The sequence below is a fragment of the Folsomia candida genome, unplaced genomic scaffold, assembly GCF_002217175.1.
Source record: "Folsomia candida strain VU population unplaced genomic scaffold, ASM221717v1 Fcan01_Sc030, whole genome shotgun sequence".
Lineage (NCBI taxonomy): Eukaryota > Metazoa > Arthropoda > Collembola > Entomobryomorpha > Isotomidae > Folsomia > Folsomia candida.
The window spans coordinates 1366177-1389952 of NW_019091222.1; the positions used below are offsets into that span (position 1 = coordinate 1366177).

Here is a 23776-nt window from a genome sequence, read left to right on the forward strand (position 1 = left end):
TGAAGAGAAGCAGCTTTGCCCAATTTTCTTCACCGTCTGACTCGCCTACTTCTTTCAAAATTTTAGGTAGATAAATAGTTTTTATGTTACTTGGTGCAGAATTGTTAGGAAAATTTCATAGGTTGGCACAAACCATTAACAATGGGGTCTCCCAACCAGACCTGTTCGCTTTTATTCATTACGTTGACTATGATGGCAAATGACGTTGAATGTGTATGAACTTCGTCTCGTTTAACCTAACTCAAAATGAGTGCTTCATGCACACCTGCGTAATTTACTCATCAATTCTGCACATAAAAGATGATGATATAAAAGAACTATCCATCTGTTCATTCACATTATTAGAAATTGCGCAACAAATTCCGCACATGCCGCATAGTTTAAGATACCTCTATCATATCTAGTTTACCCTTGATTTCGTAATACATCTGCGTTTTGAATTTTAATTAATTATGATGAGCATCAAAGTTTGTAGCTGGTAAAGATTATAAATATAATGATCCATGCAGACCATTTTTGTCCTCCATTTTTAAAGTACAGAATTTTCCAACAAATTTACAAAAATGCAGCTGTGGTTAGCTCTTATCGTTGTAACGTGTTTGGTAATTGCTGCAGTGGCGGGTAAGTTTCGTTGTAAGACGCACTTTAACTTTATAAAAATTTGCGCATTAATTTATTTCATGTGACACACAGCTCCTCAACTTTCGTTGGATGTTACAAGTGGGAAAGTGATTCTTACAGAATTAGTTCCTGCTCAACCCAATCCGTACAATTTTATTCCAATTTAAAGTACAAATAAAGTTCTCTCCTGATTTGTAGAACAAATTAAGAAATGGAAATCTAAAAGTCTGTAAAAAGGACGATTTGAACATTCTTATGAAAATCGAATTGAAATTTTAGATTTTCATTGCTTCAAATACGATATAACGTACATACCATCTTCGTTGTAAACGCTGTTCGCATAAACAAATTGCATTAAAAATCAGTCATCGTTATTTTGATATTCATTCACATTTTATTTAATCATGAATTCATTTAGTGTCATCCGACCTTATTTCGTACTTCTTGCATTGTTAGAAACACTGTGAAACACACAAAATATGTGTAGTGACAAATCCTTTCATTCACGCTCATTCATCTGAAAGGAGGGAATGTTTCACTCATTTTCATTCACATCAAGGGAAAGAATTACCCTCATTCAGTACCATGGTCACTTTTATGAATGAAAGTGAACTCATTATTTTTAAACCTTCTACAAATTTTGACACTGATAATGCAATGGTGTGAAGTGTAACCCTCGGATTTGGCTGAAATTTTGAAATTATGTGGTCCCAGTCAATACAAGCAACGTTTCTTGAGACAGTTTGTGCGATGCTAAAATATGCTACACGTGCGGAATTTGTTTCGCAACTTTTAATTATGTCAATGTTACTGAACAGATAGATAATTCTTGTGCTGGGTAAATTTCGCAGGTGGCCATAAAATACTAACGATTTATGTCTCCAAACGTATGCTGTCATATTTCTACCAACGTAATTTCACATTACGATCACAAATGTAATTAACTTTAAATGCGCAAATTGAACTTTCTGCCAATACGTAGGTTTTGCAGAGATCTGGGCATCCAAGTAGGAGAAGGGTTTGGACAAATTTTGAAGTATCCAAATATTTATACTTCCCATATCGGCGAATATTGTTGGTCATGTCATGAGTACGAAATACACGTTAAATTAATAAAAACAAAGAAAACTTTGCCTCACGAAGTTCACCGTAAATATGTGAAAGAAGCTCGAAATAAGTTATTTCAAACAAATTTTCTTCGACGCCGATGAAAATGCTTCAATTAAAGAATAAAATCATTTACATTATTTATAGTCCTTTGTCAACCTCACGTCCGACTTGGTCCTTCTAAGAACTCCGCCTAGATTTTGACATGCTTGATGTAAATATAAAATTTGAGATGGATTCGATCAGTAACCACACAGTTATTTCAATATTTTATTATCGGCCCAGTAAAAAGAACGATAAGCTGAACTTATGGGGAGAACTACAATTTTTATGCATTAATTAGAATTTCCTCCTCTTCTGGAAGATATTAAATATTAAATATAAAAAAAACTCATCTACAATTCTGTTCGTCTAATTAACACTAGAATGGTTTGGATTTTGACTTGTCCAGTTTCATCTGAAACTCTATTGCGTCAGAACGCATATGTCGTTCAATTCTGCAAACATTTATTTCATTCACCTCTTTGTTATCAATGAATCAATTAGTTCACAGGCTGCGCAAATTTTGTGATTATTCTATCCCCCAAATCCAATTCAGCCATGCTCTGGTATAAATACCTCTAAAAATAGGACCGAATTGGACACAAGCTTTTCTCTACTGCAATCAATAAGTTTAGGTTGAAACTAAAATCTTTCTGGAAATGAAGGCAATTTTAGTATTAGCCATTCTTGCAGTTATATCGACGACTGCATTTAGTACCGTCGACGGTAGCGACACAAATATAAATTAAATCATAGGGTGAATTTTTACAAAATGTAACATCCAATTTTTCTCAAACTCTAGGTGACAGTGTTCCAGTGTACAGCCTCAAAGTAGCTGGCTACGAATTGGTGCACATTCGATTAGACAGTCCTTGCAGCGTGCCCGGTGTCATTGCCAAATGCAGTGCGGATTGTGTCACGCTTCGATATTCAAGAGGTCTTTGTTTGACATCCACGCCTTCTTGTGTTTGTATGTAAATGCTTTCATGTAAGCTTCAATCTCTGACTTATTGAATTGGTTTGCATTAAGTTTCAAGTCTTTGAAAATGGCAATTCGAAAAGTTTGGCGGGTTTTGTTATTTGTAGCTTTGGAAATTTTGTGTGTCTTAAATATTATGCACTTCTGTGACTTGAATGAACACTGAATTGAATTGAATAAATACTAATTTAAATAAGCGGTTTTAAGATTTATTTTTGTTCAAGCTCTATCTAAACGTATATTTGAGAAATAAAAAATTAGATTTAATACATACAAAGATACAAACGTCAACAAAGTTATAGACTTTCCTGTATGCAAAAAATTACCACAATTTCATAAAAACCGGAATTATAAAAAAATATTTTAGAATTTGCTTCTTCCGCTTGGAAAAATCGCCCGTTTTCTTCAACTTTTACCACAAATAGTTTGACAAATTCTGACCATCGCACACACTTCCTCAGGAAACGTTGGTTGTATTGACTTGAACTGCATAATTCCAAAATTTCATCGAAATCGGATTGTTGCACTTTGCACTATCGCATTGTCAGTAGTTGATTACCTGTGCCTTTGCTGGGTCAAGTTGAGACTCAATTGGGGCAGAGTAAGACGTTCCATTTTCTATATTGGACGTCACAGAGGGCGAAAATATTACGGCTTAAATCGATGCACAAACTCTATCGTGTTCCAGCTCACGCTAATTCCATTAATTCCCCTTCCGATGGCGTCAGTAGTATTCAATGTCGTTTCGGCTACCTCGTTTTTGCGCGGGCATGCAATTGACTTGTTCCACTCCGATAGAGACCAGGATGAGGATGAGTGCTGATTTTTTTAACCTCACGTTTTTATAATTCATGGACTTGTACGTATAATTGCAAATAGTCGTTTTTGGAATTCCTTCTAACGCGAAATTTAACAAAACTAACTATCGTCGAAGTGGGCACAATTTGTGCGGGTTTGCAAACGCAGTTCCCGGGTGCCTCCTTTAAACTCGAATAGCCTTTCAATCTTTTGAACCGCTGATTGCACAAAGGTGCAACTTAATAGAAATGACTCTATCCAAATCAACCCTCCAGAAAAAATACTATTTGCATCAGCTGTTGCTGCTCGTTTCATAAAAATTCCCGCGTCCGGTCCACCGTAAAAGAACCATCCTCATAACCCTGGATGTACCCACAAGCGCTTAAAATAATGAGTTGAATTACACTCTAGGAAAGTCCGGAAGTTTTTTTATCTGGTAAAAAGAGACGTACTCTTAACGTTTCGCATTTAAAAAAATCTACTGGTATATATGTTAGAAAAATTACGAAATATTTATATATCGTCTTGGATCACCCTGCTGTATGTGGATATTGGAGGCAATTGGAGGGCGAGATTTAAGCCAGGATATGTATATATAAATTTAAGAGTTTTCACTCGATATCCGCCGAGCTTTGATTATTACACTACAGTACCCAATGCATGCATAATGCTGCTTTTGAATTGTGCAAACATTTTTTATTCTCTAACTGATTCTATTTTGTCAAAATAGTTTATTGTACTTATCCTAACCGAATCCTCAGTGGAATAGCTGAGATATGTAGAACTGCATGTATGAAGAAGATAAATTTTAATGTTACAAGGAAACTAAAAAAACAATCTCGCCGGGGTTTCGTTAAAATCCTATATAGCTCATGCCTTCTTGCGCTCGCTGCGCGAGTAAATGTCCGTATTATTCGTTAAGTAAACCGCGAGATTGAAGAAATTTTCGAAAATACTGCAGATCAAATACGGGTCCGTCGGTTGTCCCGTGTAATACGTTTTCGATTATTATCTTCCCCTCAAAAAATTCGTCCTTACTGTCATACTCCGGGACCATGCGGTACTTATAATTCCACCCCCACCCCCACCCATTTTTTACCTGGCTATGGGAGAAAGAGTGAAATGACACTTTTCCCACCCACCAAAATCAGTGGGGAATGGGAGAAAGTGGGAAAAACGTTGGTTTTTATGCGGCACTTTCCCATTTCCAGGTGACAGCACTTTTTCCCATTTCCAGGTGACAGCACTTTTTCCCATCGGGTAAAAGTCTTCCAATTAGGCAATATGCGACACTGAATAAGCTTGACCAAATCTTAATTTCCTAATTTTTTCACAATCTATCGGCTTAGAGATAACATTGTCCACGTAGTTCTTAAAATTGAAATAAATTGAATATCTGCATCCAATTGTTTTGCATAAAATTTATTTCCCCAAATTTTGGATCCGATTATGTACACGAAGTAATACATTTCATTTTTTTTTGTATTTTAAATGATGCTAATATATGCACAATTTCTGAAGGTTTGAGCTGGAGCAGCAGTATAACAGTTGTTCAAGTCTGGAGAAAAGAAGGAACAGTTATAATTCGATCAAATGATATCTAACATACGATCTTTAGTTTGTTTCAAAATAGTTTGAGAAATAACTTATCCCATAAATTACCTGGTGCTCCACTAGAGTAAGAAGTCCTACAAAAAAATATTTTACTAGAGCTTGCTCAAAAATGTTTGCATTAGTTTTGATACATTTTACTTGCTCCATTGTTGGTTAATCAATTAATTCTTTTGTTAATTTAAACTTATGTAATCATTGCTTCTATTAAAATGCAAACGGAATTTGTCTACTTGGTAATACACAAAAAAACCTGTTAAATAAAAACTTTCTAAATCCTAGAATCTGACAAATGTTGTCCAACTAAAAATTTCGAAAACGTCACGAATTATCCAACTGATCAACTTGATTGACACACGGATTCAGGTAATTCTTAATAACCACTTGGTACTGATATTTCCAACTAAAAGCGCAATCGATGTGTCTTTCGTATTTATAACTGAAAAAAATTCAAAAAGCCTCAGCTTAGGCTTTTTGCCTACTTATGTCGGTGGCTTCATACCTATAAGTCCATCGTAGAGTGCATCTTGAGCACCTAACTTCAGCTGGGAGCTGGAGGCGAACGGTGACAATGTCATTAGGAGGTTCTGGATTGTCGAATGGGATGCAGACTTGGTAATCTCCCCTCAATGGTTGTGACGCAGAGACAACAGGTAGGAGACTGAAACAATTGTCAGTCTCTTGTACCTGGGGGCAAAGTTTCATTTGGAAATGGCCTAAACTGCAAAAGAAAACCTTTGTTAAATCTTCAGATAGGTGTTACGATTTAATCATTATGGGGCGAAAGAATTTAATGGACCAGTCGTGTCCTCCAACGATATTTCTTTGTTTCGAGTTACCATTTTAGCACATCTGTTTTTTAAATTATAAAATTACTAATTTTAACCGAGAAAATGTTTTAATATATGCAACGTCAACTTTTGTAACTTGCAATTTGTTAAGCTGATTAAATTTGAGAAACAGAATATACAAATTCCCCTTATTGTTAACCTAGATATACTTAAATGCCCGACCGGGTACCGAGCAACCGGGTACCGGGTATTATCCCTACCCGGGACAACCCTACTGTTTCGTTCCACTATGGAAAATAGAGTCACTAAATATTACCCGACGGGGTATATGCATGTGTATGTATACATGACTATACCGCCCTAATTATCCATTTATTTCTGACTTGTGGAAAATGTACCAGTCAGTAATAAACTTATTATCATGTCGGTAGAGTCACATGTACGAGTTTACTCCGCAAAGTAATATTTAGTTACCACATTTTTTTTACAGTGGAACATATTTCTTGGAATTTCTTGTGTTTTTTGACCTTGAATTTTTTTTACAGTTTCTTGCTTTTCAGTCCAGAAAACGTAGCATTCCAGCAACACTTGTGTCCATGATGAATGTAAACTCTTAGCAAAACGGTATCGAATCATTACCAACCGGAGTGCATATAAATATGACTTACCCGGCCCGGTGATAACGGGGATTACCGCATAGTGATAAGCATACACCGGTGTGGCGATGAAAACTCACCACTCAGAGTCAAACTATTACCAACCCGAGGAGATGTTATAACCAAGTCAATACCATTGCGGTGTGTATATGTGACTTTACCACATTTTTAACAGTGTAGTGAATTAATTATATCCATTGGTTGCTGCCCTTGTATTCTTGTGAATTCGTGACGGAGATGTGGGGTTGGTGGGGGTCGTCGCGATAAATGGGGACACATCGTGCCCCTCCTCAACCGGTAAACAATGTGACCTAGTGGTAGGGTCATCGCTTATGCTTGATACAAAAATCGGAGGGTGGTGCTTAGTTTCTATTTCGACTTCTTCCTCCTCCTGTATTCCGTGGACGTCGGCAATGTTCCAGGGGTTCGTGAAGATTGGGGCGCCGTCGGGCTCCGTGATGGCGGTCAGTGGGGAGGGAAAATCGTTGTCGAGGGGATCCGCTGCCGTGACAACTTCTTGTTTTGGAGGGTGGGCGATTTTAAACGCTACGAAATCTTGGAAATCCGACCCTGTAGAGGAAGTGCATCAAATTTTTCTGTCAACTAATGGGAATTGCTTAGTTGAGGTTATACATTTCAGGGAAGCATGTATGATCCTTTGGAAGCAAAAATTTTTTGCGCACTTTAGTAGATAATAGAGAAGTTGAGCAAGAGTATACGATTGTATTTTGCGATTATAAACAGAGCGGGAACATCAAATATTGGCCATATATAGCCAACGTACATATACTGCCAGAGTAAAAAGCACATACATAAGTAAGACTTTTCCTAATCTTACATGTAATTGACTTTCAGAATTTAAAAAATGTAACATTTTCAAATAATGTTTGGAATTTTGGCATCATTTCAAAATTCTACAACCTGTTATTTTTAGTCGTTTGAATGATTTATACGATTCACATTGTTTCTAATTTCTGCTACTGATAATTTATGTACATACTTATTTTAAAAAGCTATATTGTAAGCCTCTACCATTTTTTTTTGTAATTTCGAAAATACATTCTTGGTAAAACCAGAGAAAATTTGAAGAGGAGCTTATCTGATTTTTTTAATTTACAGATACACGATATCTGGATATCTGACTAGAGTTACCAGTAAGCCGGCTTATTGAGTTGTGAGTCAAAACAAGCCGGCTTAGTGAGTTGAAGCAAGCCGGCTTGCTCATGACTCGGCTTACTTCGACTCACTCGGAAATAAGCCAAGCCAAGCTAAGCTAAGCCAAGTCAACCTCCTTATGGGAGGCAGGATTTATTAACTTGCAACGTGCATCTTCACTGCACAGTGACAGTGCAGTTACAGCGAAGAAATGAAGCGAGCAGCTGGTGGACTGCATGGCGACTGGCTTATTGAGTCAAGCCAAGCCAAGTCAACTCACTTCAACTTGCAAGCCAAGCAAGCCGGCTTAGTGAGTTGACGGCTTACTCGAGGTCGACTCGACTCAGCTTGGCTTGGCTTAGCTTACCAAGCCAAGCCAAGCCGAAGTGCCAACTCTATATCTGACAAATATGTGTACATTATCGAATATTTTTAAAATTTTACAAATTTTGAGTTTTGTCAAACTTCGAATTGACGCCAAAATTAAAAACCTTCATTAAAACTAAAAAACTTGAAAAAATACGTTTACGATTTCGGAAGTCAAATTCGGGAATTTGGAATCTATTTTTAATGCGAGAGTAAATATGATAATTACAACGGGCGAGAGTAATCTGACCATAACACTGTTTCTGTATTAAAAATCGTTTCGCGCACATTACTGCCCCATAAGTAAGTGAATTTTGTCTATCTACCAAATTTCGAAACCAGGTGTTGTTTGTGAAGAGTTTATCAATAAAACTGCGATGGCGATAAAACGAACTGAAAATGGTTTTAGCTCTTGGTGCAAGTGGAGCTTTGAATTTTTTCCCAGCAGCTAATAAATTTAACTTAGATTAATGACGCACTCAGGAGTAGAAGGTCACTACTTGTCGGGCCCCGATTTCGATCTCCTTTGGATATGTTGTAGTACTACATGAGTGTAAAAAAAGTGAAGGAGGGTTAGACTCCATGAGCCCATTTACGCCCACCACACCCCCTCAAAGGCGCCCAAACCCCCAGAGTTGCCGCACTAAAATCATCGCCAAAAATCGAGTTTTGGTCAGATTTGGATGAAATTTACATTTTTGTGATCCCAGATAGTTGCTCCATCATATCCAATAGCAAACTCAACTTTTTTGAAATTTCGAATTTTTTCAACACATACCCTTGGTCAGAAAATCTTCGAAAATATTGAAAATTTCAAAAAAATTGAGTTTGCTATTGGGTATGATAGAGCAACTATCTGGGATCACAAAAATGTAAATTTTTTGAAAATCTGACCAAAACTCGATTTTTGGCGATGATTTTAGTGCGGCAACTCTAGGGGTTTGGGGGCCTTTGAGGGGGTGTGGTGGGCGTAAATGGGCTCATGGAGTCTAACCCTCCTTCACTTTTTCTACACTCATGTAGTACTACAACATATCCAAAGGAGATCGAAATCGGGGCCCGACAAGTAGTGACCTTCTACTCCTCAGTATAGAAATCAAAAGTTGACTACTTATGTTTGTATCTAAAAATATGACTAACGAGTAACTGCGAAACAAATCTTACATATTTGATTTCAGTACATCCTTAAATACAATTTCAAATTCAATTAATTTTTTATATAATCAGGAAACTTGTGCACCAGAGTCTGGTGATCAGACCGTACAGGTTTAATTTTTTACGATACATTACGTAAATATAAATGACAAAAAATCAATTTAACAAAATCAGTCAAAGCCTCCAAACCTCAAAATTTCATAAAATAAAGTTCAGCTGTGTGAACGTTGAGATCAATAAATAGGTCAAAAAAATATTTTCGTGGCAACTTTCATTAAACATTAATACAAAAGACGATTGGTAGCATAAACGAATTCGCGCTTGAATATCAAATTTTGAACTGATATTTGTAGGCAAGCAAGCACTAAATGAGTATCACCAACAAATGAAAACTTATTAGTTCAAAATGTGACAAAACTCAATTTTTAAAGTATTTTTTGTCCACCCAATCAAGTTATTCATTTTAAAATTTATGTCATTGATACATTAGCCCTCATTATCAGCATTTGAAACAAGATGTTCGTTGTGTACCCACTTCTAGAGCAGTGTCCAACACTACATGTTTGCATGCAGAGTATTAAACAATGAACGTCAAACACTTATTAACAATTATAATTCTGATCCCACATGCAGCCACCAAGAAAAACTTACATTTTTAAAAACTAACATTTTTTTTATTCTGGACCAATGTCGCAAAATATTTTGACCTATGTTCTGACTACCTATAAAATTCCTAACCCAACATTCTAATTAATTAATTAATCCTAATTAATTGTGATTTGCAAGGGCTCATGGCCATTCATGCTATGTCGATTCATGCCATGTCACGTCGATCGTTTCAAACCGTAATACAGTCCGCGTCAAAATGATAAAGGCACCCCCTCGTACAGCCGTATCTCGAAAACCACTTTAGCGATTTTGATGAACTAAAGCCTATTTGGTAATCAATTTTGTTAGTACATCATGCCACATAATGGTTTACATGAAAGCTGCCGCAAAAAAGCAAAATTGACAAACATATAAAAAATTTATATTGCGTCAAGAAGATAAAGGCAGTGGGGTTTTGAATGGTTTAGGGCCACAATTTCTGCAGAAACCCAGTAATTCCTAATCGTCGTCATAAATTTACGCATGTTTATGCACATTAAAAATAATATTGACTAATCTATGTTTCAACATCAAAAAATGAACGGCATGAGAAGCTCAACAGGGCGTCATGATGTTTAAGTTCAGAAAATTCATGATTACCAACTGGGCAAAAACTAAAATAGATAAATTTCAACAAAGATCATCTGTGTGCGAATGTCATTTTTAGAACCAGGATTTAAAATTATTGAGAAAAGAAGTAAAAATTGCCCTTAGAGGTTGCTTAATCTTGTATTATTTTGTGAAAAAATGACCGTGGGTTGCTTCATTAAATTATTTTTATCGAAGTCTGCAGTTTTATAATATCTACATTATGTAGGTTCAAAATTATTATAAAGTCCACAAGTCTGGTAAAATCATTTGAATGTCGATGTACTGTTAATGATTCATAACTGAATAGTAACAGTTTATTTGTAACCGGTAGCTTGTAATTCCTCTCACAGTTACTACTAAGCAAGCATGATGTTTATTGCGGTTATGTAGAGTTCTAAATATAATTCAAATTTTAGGTGTACATACTTGACGGCTTTTAATTTTTGTAAAATTTATAAATTTGTCAAATTAATTGCGGATATAGTTTTCTGGTTAAACTTATTATTAATTACAACTTTAATTTCAAGAAATTATTGTGGAAAATTTTAGTTTCTCTGCGCCATTGAAGTTGGTGTATGTTTAAGGTCTAAAATAGCCCTCAAATTCTTATGAATTTCTCCATATCTTTATGGGCTACATGTATCAAAACTGTACGGTTATCATCATAAACAAAAATTCAATAATTCAATAATTCAACTTAAATCTAGCATTCGGCTTAACTTTATTTTTGTAACGTATGCACATACTTATCCAACTTTGGTGCAAATTTAACGAACATCAGTTTCTTGTTCGGTTCGAATTTTCCCACTTATTACGCTGCTTAGTAAATATGTACAACATACATATCAATCATACCATAACCTTTTAATTATAATGAAAATAAGTAAAACCAGGTAAAAAGGTGAAGGAAGACCGTTAAAAAGCGCGTAACGGTCTTCCTTCACCTTTTTTCTTCCTGTCCCACTAACTCACAATTCGGCACGTGATGTCAACACATCTCAAAATTCCTCCCGTCCTTCACCCTGAAGAAGAACAAGAAGTTGAAACGTTGGACAATTTCCCCACCCACAACAACACCCGGCCGTCAATCTGACACTACTACAAAGTGAGTCTCCTCCTCCTTCTCCTAATTTTTACCTATATATATCCTCACTACTGCACATTCTACCAATTATTATTCATTCTTTGCCAACGTACGTAATGTTACCCTACTTTTAATCTATTATGACCAAAATCCTTAGAAGACGAAATTTGTATACATTAATTCCATCAAGCTCTATTAATTAGATGAACATTAACAAAAGTACTGTCTTCATTCATTTCACGTAATTTATTTCATGCGGAAATAATAAGCTACCAATTTTACAATTTTATTCTTTTTTAATCCTTTACAAGTAGTCATACATACCTTTTATAAAAGTTATAGCAACAGTTGGCCTTATCTTCTAATAATAGAATCCTTACAATGTGTTTATATTCCTTTTATTTTTTGGACAGTAAACACCCCCTGCATGAATAACCATACCCCTAAGGGGGGGGTGTCCATTGTCATACCCTTTAATTTTAAATTCTACTAGGAAACGAGCCCAATATTTAAGTGTCAAGTTTAGGGTGCGCACCCTTCTTCCAGTGGGGGTGCACACTTCCCTCATGGGGAAACATGAGAATCACCCGAAAAAAAAACAAAACATAAAAACCATTTGAAATAATTAGTCATATCAGAATTGATAATTATACTTAATTGTTTTTTCAATTATGAGCTTATTTTTTATACTTTAATTCCGAACCTAGGAGTCCTTTTTTTGTAAAATAATTATCCTTCCCAGCCCTGTTACCCTTTCCCCATGAAGAATTTCCACCCCATAATTTAACCTCCTTACTTTTTAATTTTTCAATCAATACTTCAATAGTTCTCGATACTGTATCCAAATCGAGCCCACTAGGTAAAACCGGAGATTCAGTGACATCTCGTAATTCCGACCTTCCCGCTGCCACAGTGGTCGTTACGCTGGCAAGCAACTGCGCCAGCACGGACATTAAAAATCTGCAAATATCCCAAAACATTTCTAAAATCAAAACTTGTCAATATTTAATAAATAAATAAGTCAATACGTTAAGAAAGCTAAGGCAGCCAGAATGGTGAATGCGTCGATTTCACCACCCATCCCCTGCCCCCATCCCCATCCACCCCCTCCTCCTCTACTAGCGGCAAGATTAATTCCCGAAGAATCATCATGACTACAAAAATCATAAATATCTATATCTCTAATTTATAAAGAATCGATTATCAATCAATCAATAAAAATATAGCCCCCTTACCTATTTTTCAACCCATCGATCTTTAATATCTTTTTTATTTTAATTCCAAACTCAATCGGAAATAGATTTAAAATATTTTTCATTTTTTCAGATTTCAACATTCTGTCAACCAATTCCAGACGTGGATCAAAACTCTGCCAAATTTTTTAATACACAAATTTTACACATTCTTATAAGTAAACGGCACATTTGTCTCATATTATTTATTTCCTCACCTGTGGCTTCCTTTTGGAAATTTTGTCAGACATTTTCTCAATTATTTCATTCACGGGTATAAAATTTTTCACAAAATTTTTCCTTGAAAATTTAGTTGCCAGCGATGAATTCAATGTCACCTTTTCCTCTTTTTTCTCTATTTCTGCCCTTTTCTCCTCAATGACAAGACTCTTCAAGCGATTCCGTTGGTTTCTCAAAGAAGAAAGTTTCTCCCTCGTGAAATTCCCGAGTGAACTTGTAACCGTCCATGGAAATAAATTCCATCCCAAACTACTCCTGATTAGCCCAAGGCAGAAAAATAGAAAGAAATATCGCAAATGCATTTCCACTAATTTTCGAAATTGTAAATCCTCCTGGCAACCTTGCTCAGCGAATGACTATACCAAAAGTTTAACTGGGTTGGAATGGTTCTCAAAGTATGGTGGGAATTCACAGAATAAAATAAAGTCTCGATCCGACATAAGACGCAATGACCGTTACATGAAAGCCATTGTGTGCACGAGAATCTTTAGAAATGATACAATAGGGACACAGACATTGATACATAATTTCTTTTCATTGTCATTTATCTTGATTTTATGGTCTGTCTCTCACAATGCAACATCGTTTGGTGTTCATCGTTTATCTTGTTTCAAGAAATATAAAAACGCACACATAAGGCAAATAAATAAATAAAACAGAGTTATCGACAGGTAATGGATAACATAACTTACAAAAATTGGTCACAGCATGCCAGCATTTTGGCTGATGGGCTTCAATGGACTGCATGGAGCCGGATTTTAAACGGAAACAGAGTTTTGCGCCTGCTTACAATTAAATACTTACAATGCAACATCGTTTGGTGTTTATCTTTATCTACAATTTTAATGGGACTAATTTTAATTTAGTAACATCCAAAAATAAGTGGACCCGTATTTTGATTTTTCGATAATGCTCGCATTTGACGGCCTGGAGATTAAAATAATTTGTCAGCTGAATTTTCAGATTTTTAAATCACTTTTTTAATTTTGGCGTGAAATAAGAAAATTAAAAACAAGCATTCTCAGAATTACCTCCTGCATTCAGTAAAAATAATGGTTTTTCGAATTTCTACAAATCTCAAATTTTTTTAGAGTTTTGTTATTATACAAAATTATCAAAATTCCAAAAACTAAAAATTCAAATTAAAAAAAATGAAAATAGATTTTTAAAAGCTGAAACAAGTAACTCTAAGCAAATACGTCTTTACATTTTCTAATTTGCGCTAAAATTTAAAAAGTTTTGGCAATTTGAAAATCCAAAAATTCTCAATTTGTATAATAAAAATTTGAATTATTTGAATCTCCCGCGAGGCACTTAACCACGCGAATTATCAAAAGAATAAAAATACGGGTCCGCTTATTTTTGAATGTGAATAAATTAAACTTAGTTCCATTAAGATTTGAGATAAACACTTCACGGTGTTGCCTTGTCAGTAAAGGAAAGATTCACCTGTCGCGAGGAGGCTCCTATTTTTGCATGGCTGGGCCGATGTGTGTGTTTATAAAACTCTTTATTCATGACGGTAATCCGATTCACAACAATCTTCCGTTATAAGGACCTACTGGCCCAGTTAGTCAGAGTTTATTGGTGCATGAATTTAAATATTATTACTTAAATTATATAATTCCTTTCTGCCAACGTGTATTGTAAGGACAATACATTGTCATACGCTAAATACTTTTTTAAACACTCTTAGGTTATTAAATATGCAACCACATAATGTTCCATCTCAAATTCTGCTAATCGCAGTAGGGACCCTCCCCATACAACCCCTTATATTGTAATTAAGTCTCGAAAAAATTCTTTCAAAATTCAAAAAACTTTCCCAACTCAGATTAAAGAGACCTGCGAAAACAGAACTTGAAAATCATTTTTCAATCAAAAGTTATAACTTTTTTTATCTGTTAGCTGTTGAAATTGTTAGCTGAAATTAGCTGTTTCTGCTGTTAAATAACATCTGCACGAAATTAGTGCACGAAAATGTTTTTAAACGTCAAATAACACCCATCAAAAAATCGGAAAAGTGCATGAAAATGCACGAAAATGATTTAGGTGCAAATAATATTGTAATATTTTAATTTTTCTAAATATCTGCTAGCCCATAGTTGAGAAATCGCTATGTTTTGTAAATATGGCATTTTATTCATCATTTTAGTATTTTAATATTTGAACTGAAAGTCTCTAAAGGCTGGTGAAATTATAACTCGACAATTTTTTATTAACACTTTACACGGCTTGCATTTTATAGAAAAACAAATCCTTGTTTGAAATTTTCATGTAAAAGGTCAAAATTTTCAAGTAAAAATTTTATGTATTCCAAATAGATAGGATAATTTTTACTAGCGTAATCGATGGCAACTATGTATGATGAGTACATAAGCTCTGCCTAGCGCTAGAAAGTGTTGTGGCAAGGTTTCAAACCATTATAGAAGTATAGATAACTGAATTTTACTTCCCCATTCAGGGTAGTAGAATATAAAATTTCTTAAAAACATGAAAAAAAAATTTTTTTTTTAAATTCTCTGCCGAAATTGCATTTCAGGTATTTTTATGCATTTTTGTGCATTTTTATGTGTTTTTACGCATTTTTGTGCATTTTTATGTACCATGCATGCATAAAAATTATTTCGTGCGCACTAAAAGAAACACTGGTCCCAATAACGAATCATGAGAATTCAGTTGCTTTTCAATTTTTTGCAAAAAATTTTTCGTGATTGGAACGGAAACTGATTATATATTGTGGTGCACAACACTTTGATGCATGTGCATGCCAAATTTCAAATGCTTACGATGAAATGTAAGTTTCACATTAATTGCGCATTTTTCCACACATTCGTGCGCACGGCCCCTGTTTACTCTGGGATATGCTGCCCATCATCATCTCGTGATGGGGTATAAACTTCGTCTTAATTAGCTGGGAGTTCCACACAGACTGACATTTTTATATATTCTCCCAATATGCGCATTAAGTCCAATGTTTTTGCTGTTAAATTACACCTGCACGAAAATGGTTTTAAACGTTTAACAACACCCATCAAAAATCCGGAAAAGTGCATGAACATGCACGAAATTCGATTGCGTACAAATAATATTGAAATAATCCAATTTTTCGATTAATATCGATATTCCATTACCCAGGAAGAACCGATTATAATATATTCCAATTTTATCTACGGGTTATTTCCGGTAAAATATGCATGGTTTTGGCCACCTCACCCCGAGTTTTTTACCGTGTTTAGCCCACACGTTTCCCATAAGTTTTACTAAGTTTAAACCCGGATATTTCCCCAGCATTTTATGACCATATTACGGAAGGGTTGTCCGTCTGCATTAAGGGGATTTCTCATGCTTTAAATTGTAGTTTTGTACCGATAAAATGCACGTCTTTCCCAATAACTCGTAACCCATATTTTTATTCATATTTTATTTGTTTTAGAAAACCATTACAAAATAACATGTGATTTATTATTAAAACTTAAATTAATTAACAACGAATTTAAGTAAGGAAGACGAAGAACATGGTTGGTATCCAAATACGAGAAGTTTTTGGAATGTATGTGATGAATCTGTTGGCCAGAGTAAACAAAAAAAGTGGTATATCCTCAATTAGTTTAAAAATATTCCCGATTTACCTTTATTTAACTCTCCTTCGGAAGACTAATCAGCGTCTGATCCATCACTGCTATGACGACTTGATTCAGTACCTGTAGAATTTAGCACAGGGTCGTCAACTGCACTTTGCTCCAATTTCAACCCTTCGGAATGAGCTTTTTCAAAAAACAAAATTACATAAAATTTTATATTTTTTTTGTGTAAATGAATTTGGAAATTTAAAAAAGAAAATGGGAACATAGTTACCGTTTTGTAGACTGTAAATTCATCTTCTGACCAGTCCGGAGGTGGCAGTTTCTTTTGTTTAGCTAAGCTTCTGATATTTTTGCAAGGCCCTAGTGGCCACTAGCATGTATTTTTATTTGGGCTTATTCAACAAGATGTGACAAGTTGTACACATTTTTCACCAGGGAATTTTACTACAGAAAAAATTTAAGATTCTGGACAGGATTTATATTTAAATTTTGAAGGATACCAAAGATGATGCTGACGATACGAGAGATGGAAGGAGATAAAAAGAACTTGCGCATAAGCGTGTTCACCTCGATTGAAACTCGGGGAAATGAAAGAGTTACCCTGTAATAACCCAATAAAAAATACGAATGGAAGCTGGGGAAACCCCCAGACTAACCCGCAGAATTTATTACCAAAGCAAACCAAGCGTGGGTATACCCTCAAGTATTATTGGGGTTTTACCTTGTTCTGTAAAACCGACTGGTTTTCCCAAAAATAATAAGGGTGCAATATATGGCGTGTAAAATATTATGGAAATTGTATTGTAATTGTATTGATTTATCGCAGTTAAATGTCATTTAAATCCCATCACGCAGTTCCCCGAAATTATATCAGAATTTTATCTTGTAGTTAACCCATTAAAATAAATTCCCAGCCTATTTACAGACCTCCCATAGAAAATCCAGAGTTAATATGACTTCGGTTCTTCCTGGGTAATATTTTTAAGTATTCGATTAATTGAGAAGTCGTTGTGCTATTGAATGATATCTTCTTCGTCGTTTTAGCACTTTAGTGCAAAACAATTTTTAATTTTTCAATACGAAAAACGAGCTAAAGTTTTGAAAGTGAATGAAAAAGATAAATACTTGGGCGCCGTTTATAAATTACGTAACGGTACAAACACAGTATAAAATTTATTTAAAATATGAAATTATCTGCATAAATTGGATTTCAGGTATTTTTATGCATTTTCGTGCATTTTTATGCACCATGTATGCATAAAAATAATTTCGTGCGCACAAAAAAAACACTGATCAAGTCCAATAAGTGAACGGGTCAAAGTCTTTTGCTCTCCTATAAAATTGTAGGCAAGGCAACCATATTTAAGAATAAAACACAGATAAAAAACACGTTGTTATACCCTAAAAACTGCGTTTAACACAGTGCTTTAGGAACCCTGGCTGCAATTCCTGTTTTGCTCAGTTTATACGACGAACTAACTTTGACGTGACAATCCCAATTATTTATAAGTCTCTCAATCAAAGCTAACCAAATTACATATGTATTTGCTTCATGAAAAGCAAAATACATATTTACATAATTCATACACTCTTAGAAATAGGGTTACGATTATAACCAAAAAGTAAACGTATATGACTCTGCCGCCGGGGTTATAAATTTGTCACCAACTGGTTACAAATTTATTAGCTCTGGTGAAAATTTAATACCAAGTCGGTGAAATTTTATAATTAGTCGGTGACAATTGTAACCACTCGATGACAAATTTATAACCACGGCGGCAGAGTCACATACTTTTACTTTTTGGTTATAATCGTAACCCCATTTCTAAGAGTTAAGGATAAATACTTTTCCGCCTCACGAAATTAAAAATTCTATAAAAAAAAACCTAAATGATTTAATAGTGTTAAATGTTAAATTAAATTACTTAAACACATTTTTAATCCATCATGCACCCTGGGGAATCTAATCTGGTAAAAATCTCTTCACTGCATTTCAAAGCACGACAAGTAAACAAATACAGACACTATTATTTCCACCGTGTAAAAACCTTTTTCCAATTCATACGAACTTGTTTATTATTCATCACCACGTTACAAGTTGGAAAACCAAAATGCTAATGTTTACCACGTATTCTCATCCAGGTTTCTAAAACACCGTGTTGAATGCAGTGTTGCTTGTGTAAAATTTATCCAACGATTGTGTAAAACTTGTCCAACCGTTTGTGAAAATTTCACCCAATTGTTGTGTCATCCTCTTTTTTACTCAACCTTGGGTAAATTTTAGTTATTTTTATTTAGAGTGTAGGTACATATGCAAATATGTATATGCAATAGACCGACACCTGACCTAACAAAAACACGTAAAACACTGTTCGGAACCCTGATTCTCATTCATTGAATTTGACAAATTTCTTGGAAATGATGTCTATCAACCCTTTTATGCATATAAAAGCAGCAAATCGCCATAATCATAGTACTACATATCTCGAAAAGAAGCCGCATTGGAAACATTTTTCATCTGCATATTTACTTACTCCGACAGAAATTATGAAGACGGCGACCATATTTTTTGCAGCTCTGCTCGTTTTAGGAGGTTTGTCCACATTTACTAACTTTTTACCGAATTTATCAAATTTAATTTATATTGAGCGTACTCACGTCAACCTTCGCATATCTCGCATATCTCGCAAATTAAGCTTAGCAACATAACTTGCGGAGATGTGCGAGATTTCGCAAAAATTTTGCTGGAAAACCATGGGATTTTTTTCGCAAATTTACCCAGCAATTGAGCATGTTCTTATTTCGCAAACTTATTTCGCAAACGCATCCTCACTATCTCCAGCAAGAGAAATTACAGAAATCCATGGAAACAACGTCAAAATAGGTATTCTTGGTAGATTTGCGAGATATGCGAAATTTGCGAAGTCAGATTTTGCGAATCCCCTCACGACACAAATATTTTGATCTTCGCAAGTTTGCTAAATGAGTTGCGATGCGAAACAAGACGTTGTCGTGAGTATGTTCATTATAATTTTAAAATGACATGTCACACTAACAGTGTGTGCATTATTGGGGCGTATTTTGAACCATAAGACTAATTGCAAATAAAGTTTATAAATATAATAATTATGAGATATTTCAATTTAATGGACAGCATTTGCCATGACAACGGTTAAAGCCCAGGGAACATATGTCGACGCCTGTAACGAAGTTTGCAATCGGTCTCCACCCGAACAGAAGGAATGCTGTCGAGCCCATGGATATCGGTTGGGTAGAAGATTCACCTGCGTTGAAGGAAGAATGATTTGTTATTGAAGGACAAAGTGGTTTTTGGCCCAACTTGGCTACTATTTTGGCCAAAGTCTAAAAAATCTGGGCGTGATGTTTTTTTGTTGTCAAGCTACTTATGTACGTTTTGTAAAAATATGTAGTCTGAAAGAGTTAAATTTGTGAAATAAATGATTACTTGACGAACAGTCGGATCTTCGTGGATGCCATTGTGACTTATTGTAAAGGCATTTTCCCAAAAAATTTTGAATTCACAAATTTTCAAGAAATATAAACACGTATACATAAGGCAAATAAATAAACAAAATAAAGAGTTATCGACAGGGAATGCATAACATAATTTACAAAAATTCGTCGCAGCATTCCAGCATTTTGGCTGATGGGCTTTAATGAAATGTATGGAAACGGATTTTAAGCGGAAACAGAGTCTTGTGACTGGCGGAGTATGTATCCAAATGGGAGCCAGCCCTGTGTGAAAATTTCCTTCGATTTTGTGCAGAAAATTTATGGTAACTTGTGCACAATCTTTGTGTCCAAAATTGGCTGCTTTATATGCACAAAGATTTATGTATAGTACGCTATGCATAATATTTGCTGCACAAAAATTTTATGGTAAAAATTGGCTGCTTTTCATGCACAGAAAATTATGCACAAATAATTTTACACGGTATATTGTGCACAAAAATTCTACATTTTTAAATTTTTATTGTTATCGTTTGTGTAAACAACTTGACTAAATTAAAGTTAGACGAAATGAAAATACCACTCATTTTTTGCATTCCTCCCTCAGAAATTGAGACAGCGACTTCTCGATTTCCTTCTTGGTCGCCTTCTTAGTTTTTAGAAATATTTTGTCAGCTTCAACGTTCCCAGTGTTAAGCTGTTCATCTAGCCCTTCCTCTTTTAATACATATCCTAGAACAAATTTAAAAAACAAAAACAAATTTAATATTCAAATATAATTTGGTAATTTAAGATTCACAGTAATAGTGTATAAACTTACTAATAATAGCATCACGCCTGATTGTGTCGATAACCGGTAATGGCTCTGCATTCTTGTTCGCATTGCACTTTTTCCCAAAAAGTGAGTGACGGGACAATTCATCGGACGAAAATAACCGACGGAACAGATTTCTTGCTAACACTGTAGGTTTATTTGATCCCAGTTTTATCGCGGCCAAATCGGCCGCAGGGAGAACAACATTACTATCTGGGTATCTATCTGGGTATAATTCAACCTACATAAGAATGGTAATAATTAAATGAATCGTCAGCATTTAATAATTTACTTCTCGTACCTCAGTAGTTCGATTCAACTCAATCGACTCCTTCAAATCCCGATATTTAGTCCTAAGTTTTCTATACTTCTCCTTCAACCGACGATATTTGTCTAATAAAAAATAGTCATCATTTATTTTGTAAGAAGAGTAAAAATAAAAATACTCAGACCTTCAAAATTAGTAACCAAGTTATCATTATTATTTTCCTGTGTTTGGCTTGTAATGTTTCCGGTTGATGTAGCAGAAATAAGTGGCTGAGGAATATTTTCAACAATATTTTCTATTGTCTCAGCACGTTGTCGTCTGTTGGGTACTAAATTGACAAAAGTTAACAGTTAAATCACATTATAATAATAATTCAATTATTCATCTTTCATACCCTTTTTGGGTTCCTCATGCTTCCTCTTCCGTCCAGTCGTGACCTCGTTAACTGGGGAGTTGGCAGCATTAAAAGCCAACTCGTCCGCCTCCTCAGATAACTCATGTTCAGTTCCTAACCAACAAGATTATATGTAGTGTTATATTTGACTTCAATATATATGTAATATATGTACCAATGTTTAACACCAGTCCTGGATAAATTTTTCCACGGGTCCAAACAATTTGCACAATATCACCTATTATACTTCTTAAATCACCTCGAAGCGATCCATCCTCCAATTTTTCTGACGATACCACTGAATATTTTTTGGGGGTTTCATTGGGCCACTCAATAAGTAAAAAGGCCATATTTAATTAATAAATAATTAATCTCCAAAATTCAATAATCCGACCACACTTTTGTCAGTTACTCACGTACTCTTTTACCGCTTTCACTCCATTTGGGCAGAATTTAGTACCTTCGTACTATTTATATTTAAGGTCGGATCAGTGTTTTTATTTTTTGGCAAACATTTTTTTCCATAATGTCAAGTAAAAAAAGTTACAAGAATTACTTTCGATCGCCTACCGAAGGAAACTCGCAAGATATCATAATTCCGCAGCGAACAACACACCGATTGCAACAAATTGTTAGTCAACTAAAAATTTTAACATTTATGTTGCAAAAATTGATAATTTGAAATTATTTAAAAAATTGTTTGTAGAGTGTTCGCAATGTCAATCATCCTGATATTAATTTGGATAACGCTGATCCTCCTAGTGCATGTCCAAAAAACTTATCCCACTCTTTTACAGAACTTTCTCAATTACAGGTAATTACAATTTAGTATCATTAATCCAGAATATAATATTTACAATTTACTGAACTCAAATACTGTTGTAGAATTTCGAAGTAAACGATGGATCGAACGATGGATCGATGGATCGAGATGACCAGAGTGATTTATCGAGTGATATATCGAGCGATGAGTCGGACGCTGAAGTAATTATTGTAAATTATTAAAAATATGATCGCCAATTTTAATGTTATGCCAAAATTACAGGGAAATAATGACACAGAACAGCCAATCTACCAAGGAGCTCGTATAACACCAATGGAAAGCTGTCTGTTAATTTACTCTTTTGCAATTCGCCATAAAATTGATAAATCAACAATGTCTGATCTTCTAACGCTCATAAATTTCCATCTTCCAAATGGTGCATTAATACCTTCGTCAGTGTTCTTACTCAACAAGTCATTGGGGCCTGACTACAACTCTGCAAAGAAAATACCATATTGTTCACAGTGCCAACTGATAATCGATGAAGTCGAAGGAAAGTGTTTAAAGTGCGAGGAAAAAGTTTCATCTTCAGGTGCGATAAAATGTGGAAGTTATTTCATTTCATTCGATATTGGATCCATAATGAAGTCCTTACTGCAACAACAACTTATTTTGGACTCTTTGGATAAGACATTTAAGAGCCGGGATTCTGCAGCAGACACCCTACGGGATATTAAAGATGGATTGGCATACAAAAATCTCAGATTACAGAAATACGACCTTTCATGCTGCGTAAATACGGATGGCGTAGCAATTTTTAATTCGTCTAGATTCAGTATCTGGCCACTCCTCTTATCGATCAACGAGTTAGATTATCGACTTAGGAGGAAGCATACAATTTTAGCTGGGCTTTGGTTTGGGGTGGAAAAACCAAACTTTAATTTATTTCTTCAGCCCCTTACTGAACAAGCAAACATATTAGGTAGGGAAGGAATTAAGTGGACACGTAATGGAATTAATGTTACCAGCCGAATACTTTTCCCTATGTTTGCTGCCGACTCAGTTGCAAGATGCCAGATTCAAGGCATAACCCAATTTAATGGAGAATTTAGCTGCCCATGGTGTTTAATGAAAGGGGAAAATTACAAAATTTCTGAAAGAAGTCACAAATGGATCTTTGATCCTAAGGAGTCGGCACCTTTAAGAAATCATGAGTCATTTCTTGAGCATTTGAAGCAATTACGCGACATATTATTTCATGGATCATCTGCTACAAATAATTTTGGAATCAAGACCGCTTCTTGCCTGCTGAAATTGCCAAGTTTTAATATAATTGATGGATTTGTGTTTGATTACATGCACACCGTCTTATTAGGAGTAGTACGTATGCTAACCTTTGCTTG

The 23776-nt window shown here is 35.0% G+C and overlaps 1 protein-coding gene and 2 long non-coding RNA genes across 3 annotated transcripts; 1 reads left to right on the top strand and 2 right to left on the bottom strand.

The window, feature by feature from the left end:
• Positions 1–506: 506 nt before the first annotated feature.
• LOC110860271 lies at positions 507–995 on the top strand. Its single transcript, XR_002548932.2, has 2 exons — positions 507–621; positions 694–995. It is a non-coding gene; the product is annotated as an uncharacterized LOC110860271 (long non-coding RNA).
• Positions 996–11835: 10840 nt separating this feature from the next.
• On the bottom strand, positions 11836–12678 carry LOC118439088. Its single transcript, XR_004837226.1, has 2 exons — positions 12633–12678; positions 11836–12564 (listed from the first exon to the last, which is right to left on the bottom strand). It is a non-coding gene; the product is annotated as an uncharacterized LOC118439088 (long non-coding RNA).
• An 8039-nt stretch (positions 12679–20717) lies between these two features.
• Positions 20718–21960, bottom strand: LOC118439061. The gene is made up of 6 exons (XM_035860085.1): positions 21786–21960; positions 21611–21724; positions 21401–21544; positions 21250–21341; positions 20955–21189; positions 20718–20866 (listed from the first exon to the last, which is right to left on the bottom strand). The coding sequence occupies exons 1-6, from the start codon at positions 21958–21960 to the stop codon at positions 20718–20720; spliced, it is 909 nt and encodes a 302-aa protein (XP_035715978.1).
• Between the last annotated feature and the right edge of the window lie 1816 nt (positions 21961–23776).

Coding starts and splice junctions, on each gene's coding strand:
- LOC118439061 (XM_035860085.1), bottom strand. CDS start 21,960: ATGGCCTTTTTACTTATTGAGTGGCCCAATGAAACCCCCAAAAAATAT. Junction 21,725..21,785: donor AGGACTGGTGTTAAACATTG/GTACATATATTA, acceptor CTTGTTGGTTAG/GAACTGAACATGAGTTATCT. Junction 21,190..21,249: donor AGTTGAATCGAACTACTGAG/GTACGAGAAGTA, acceptor ATTCTTATGTAG/GTTGAATTATACCCAGATAG.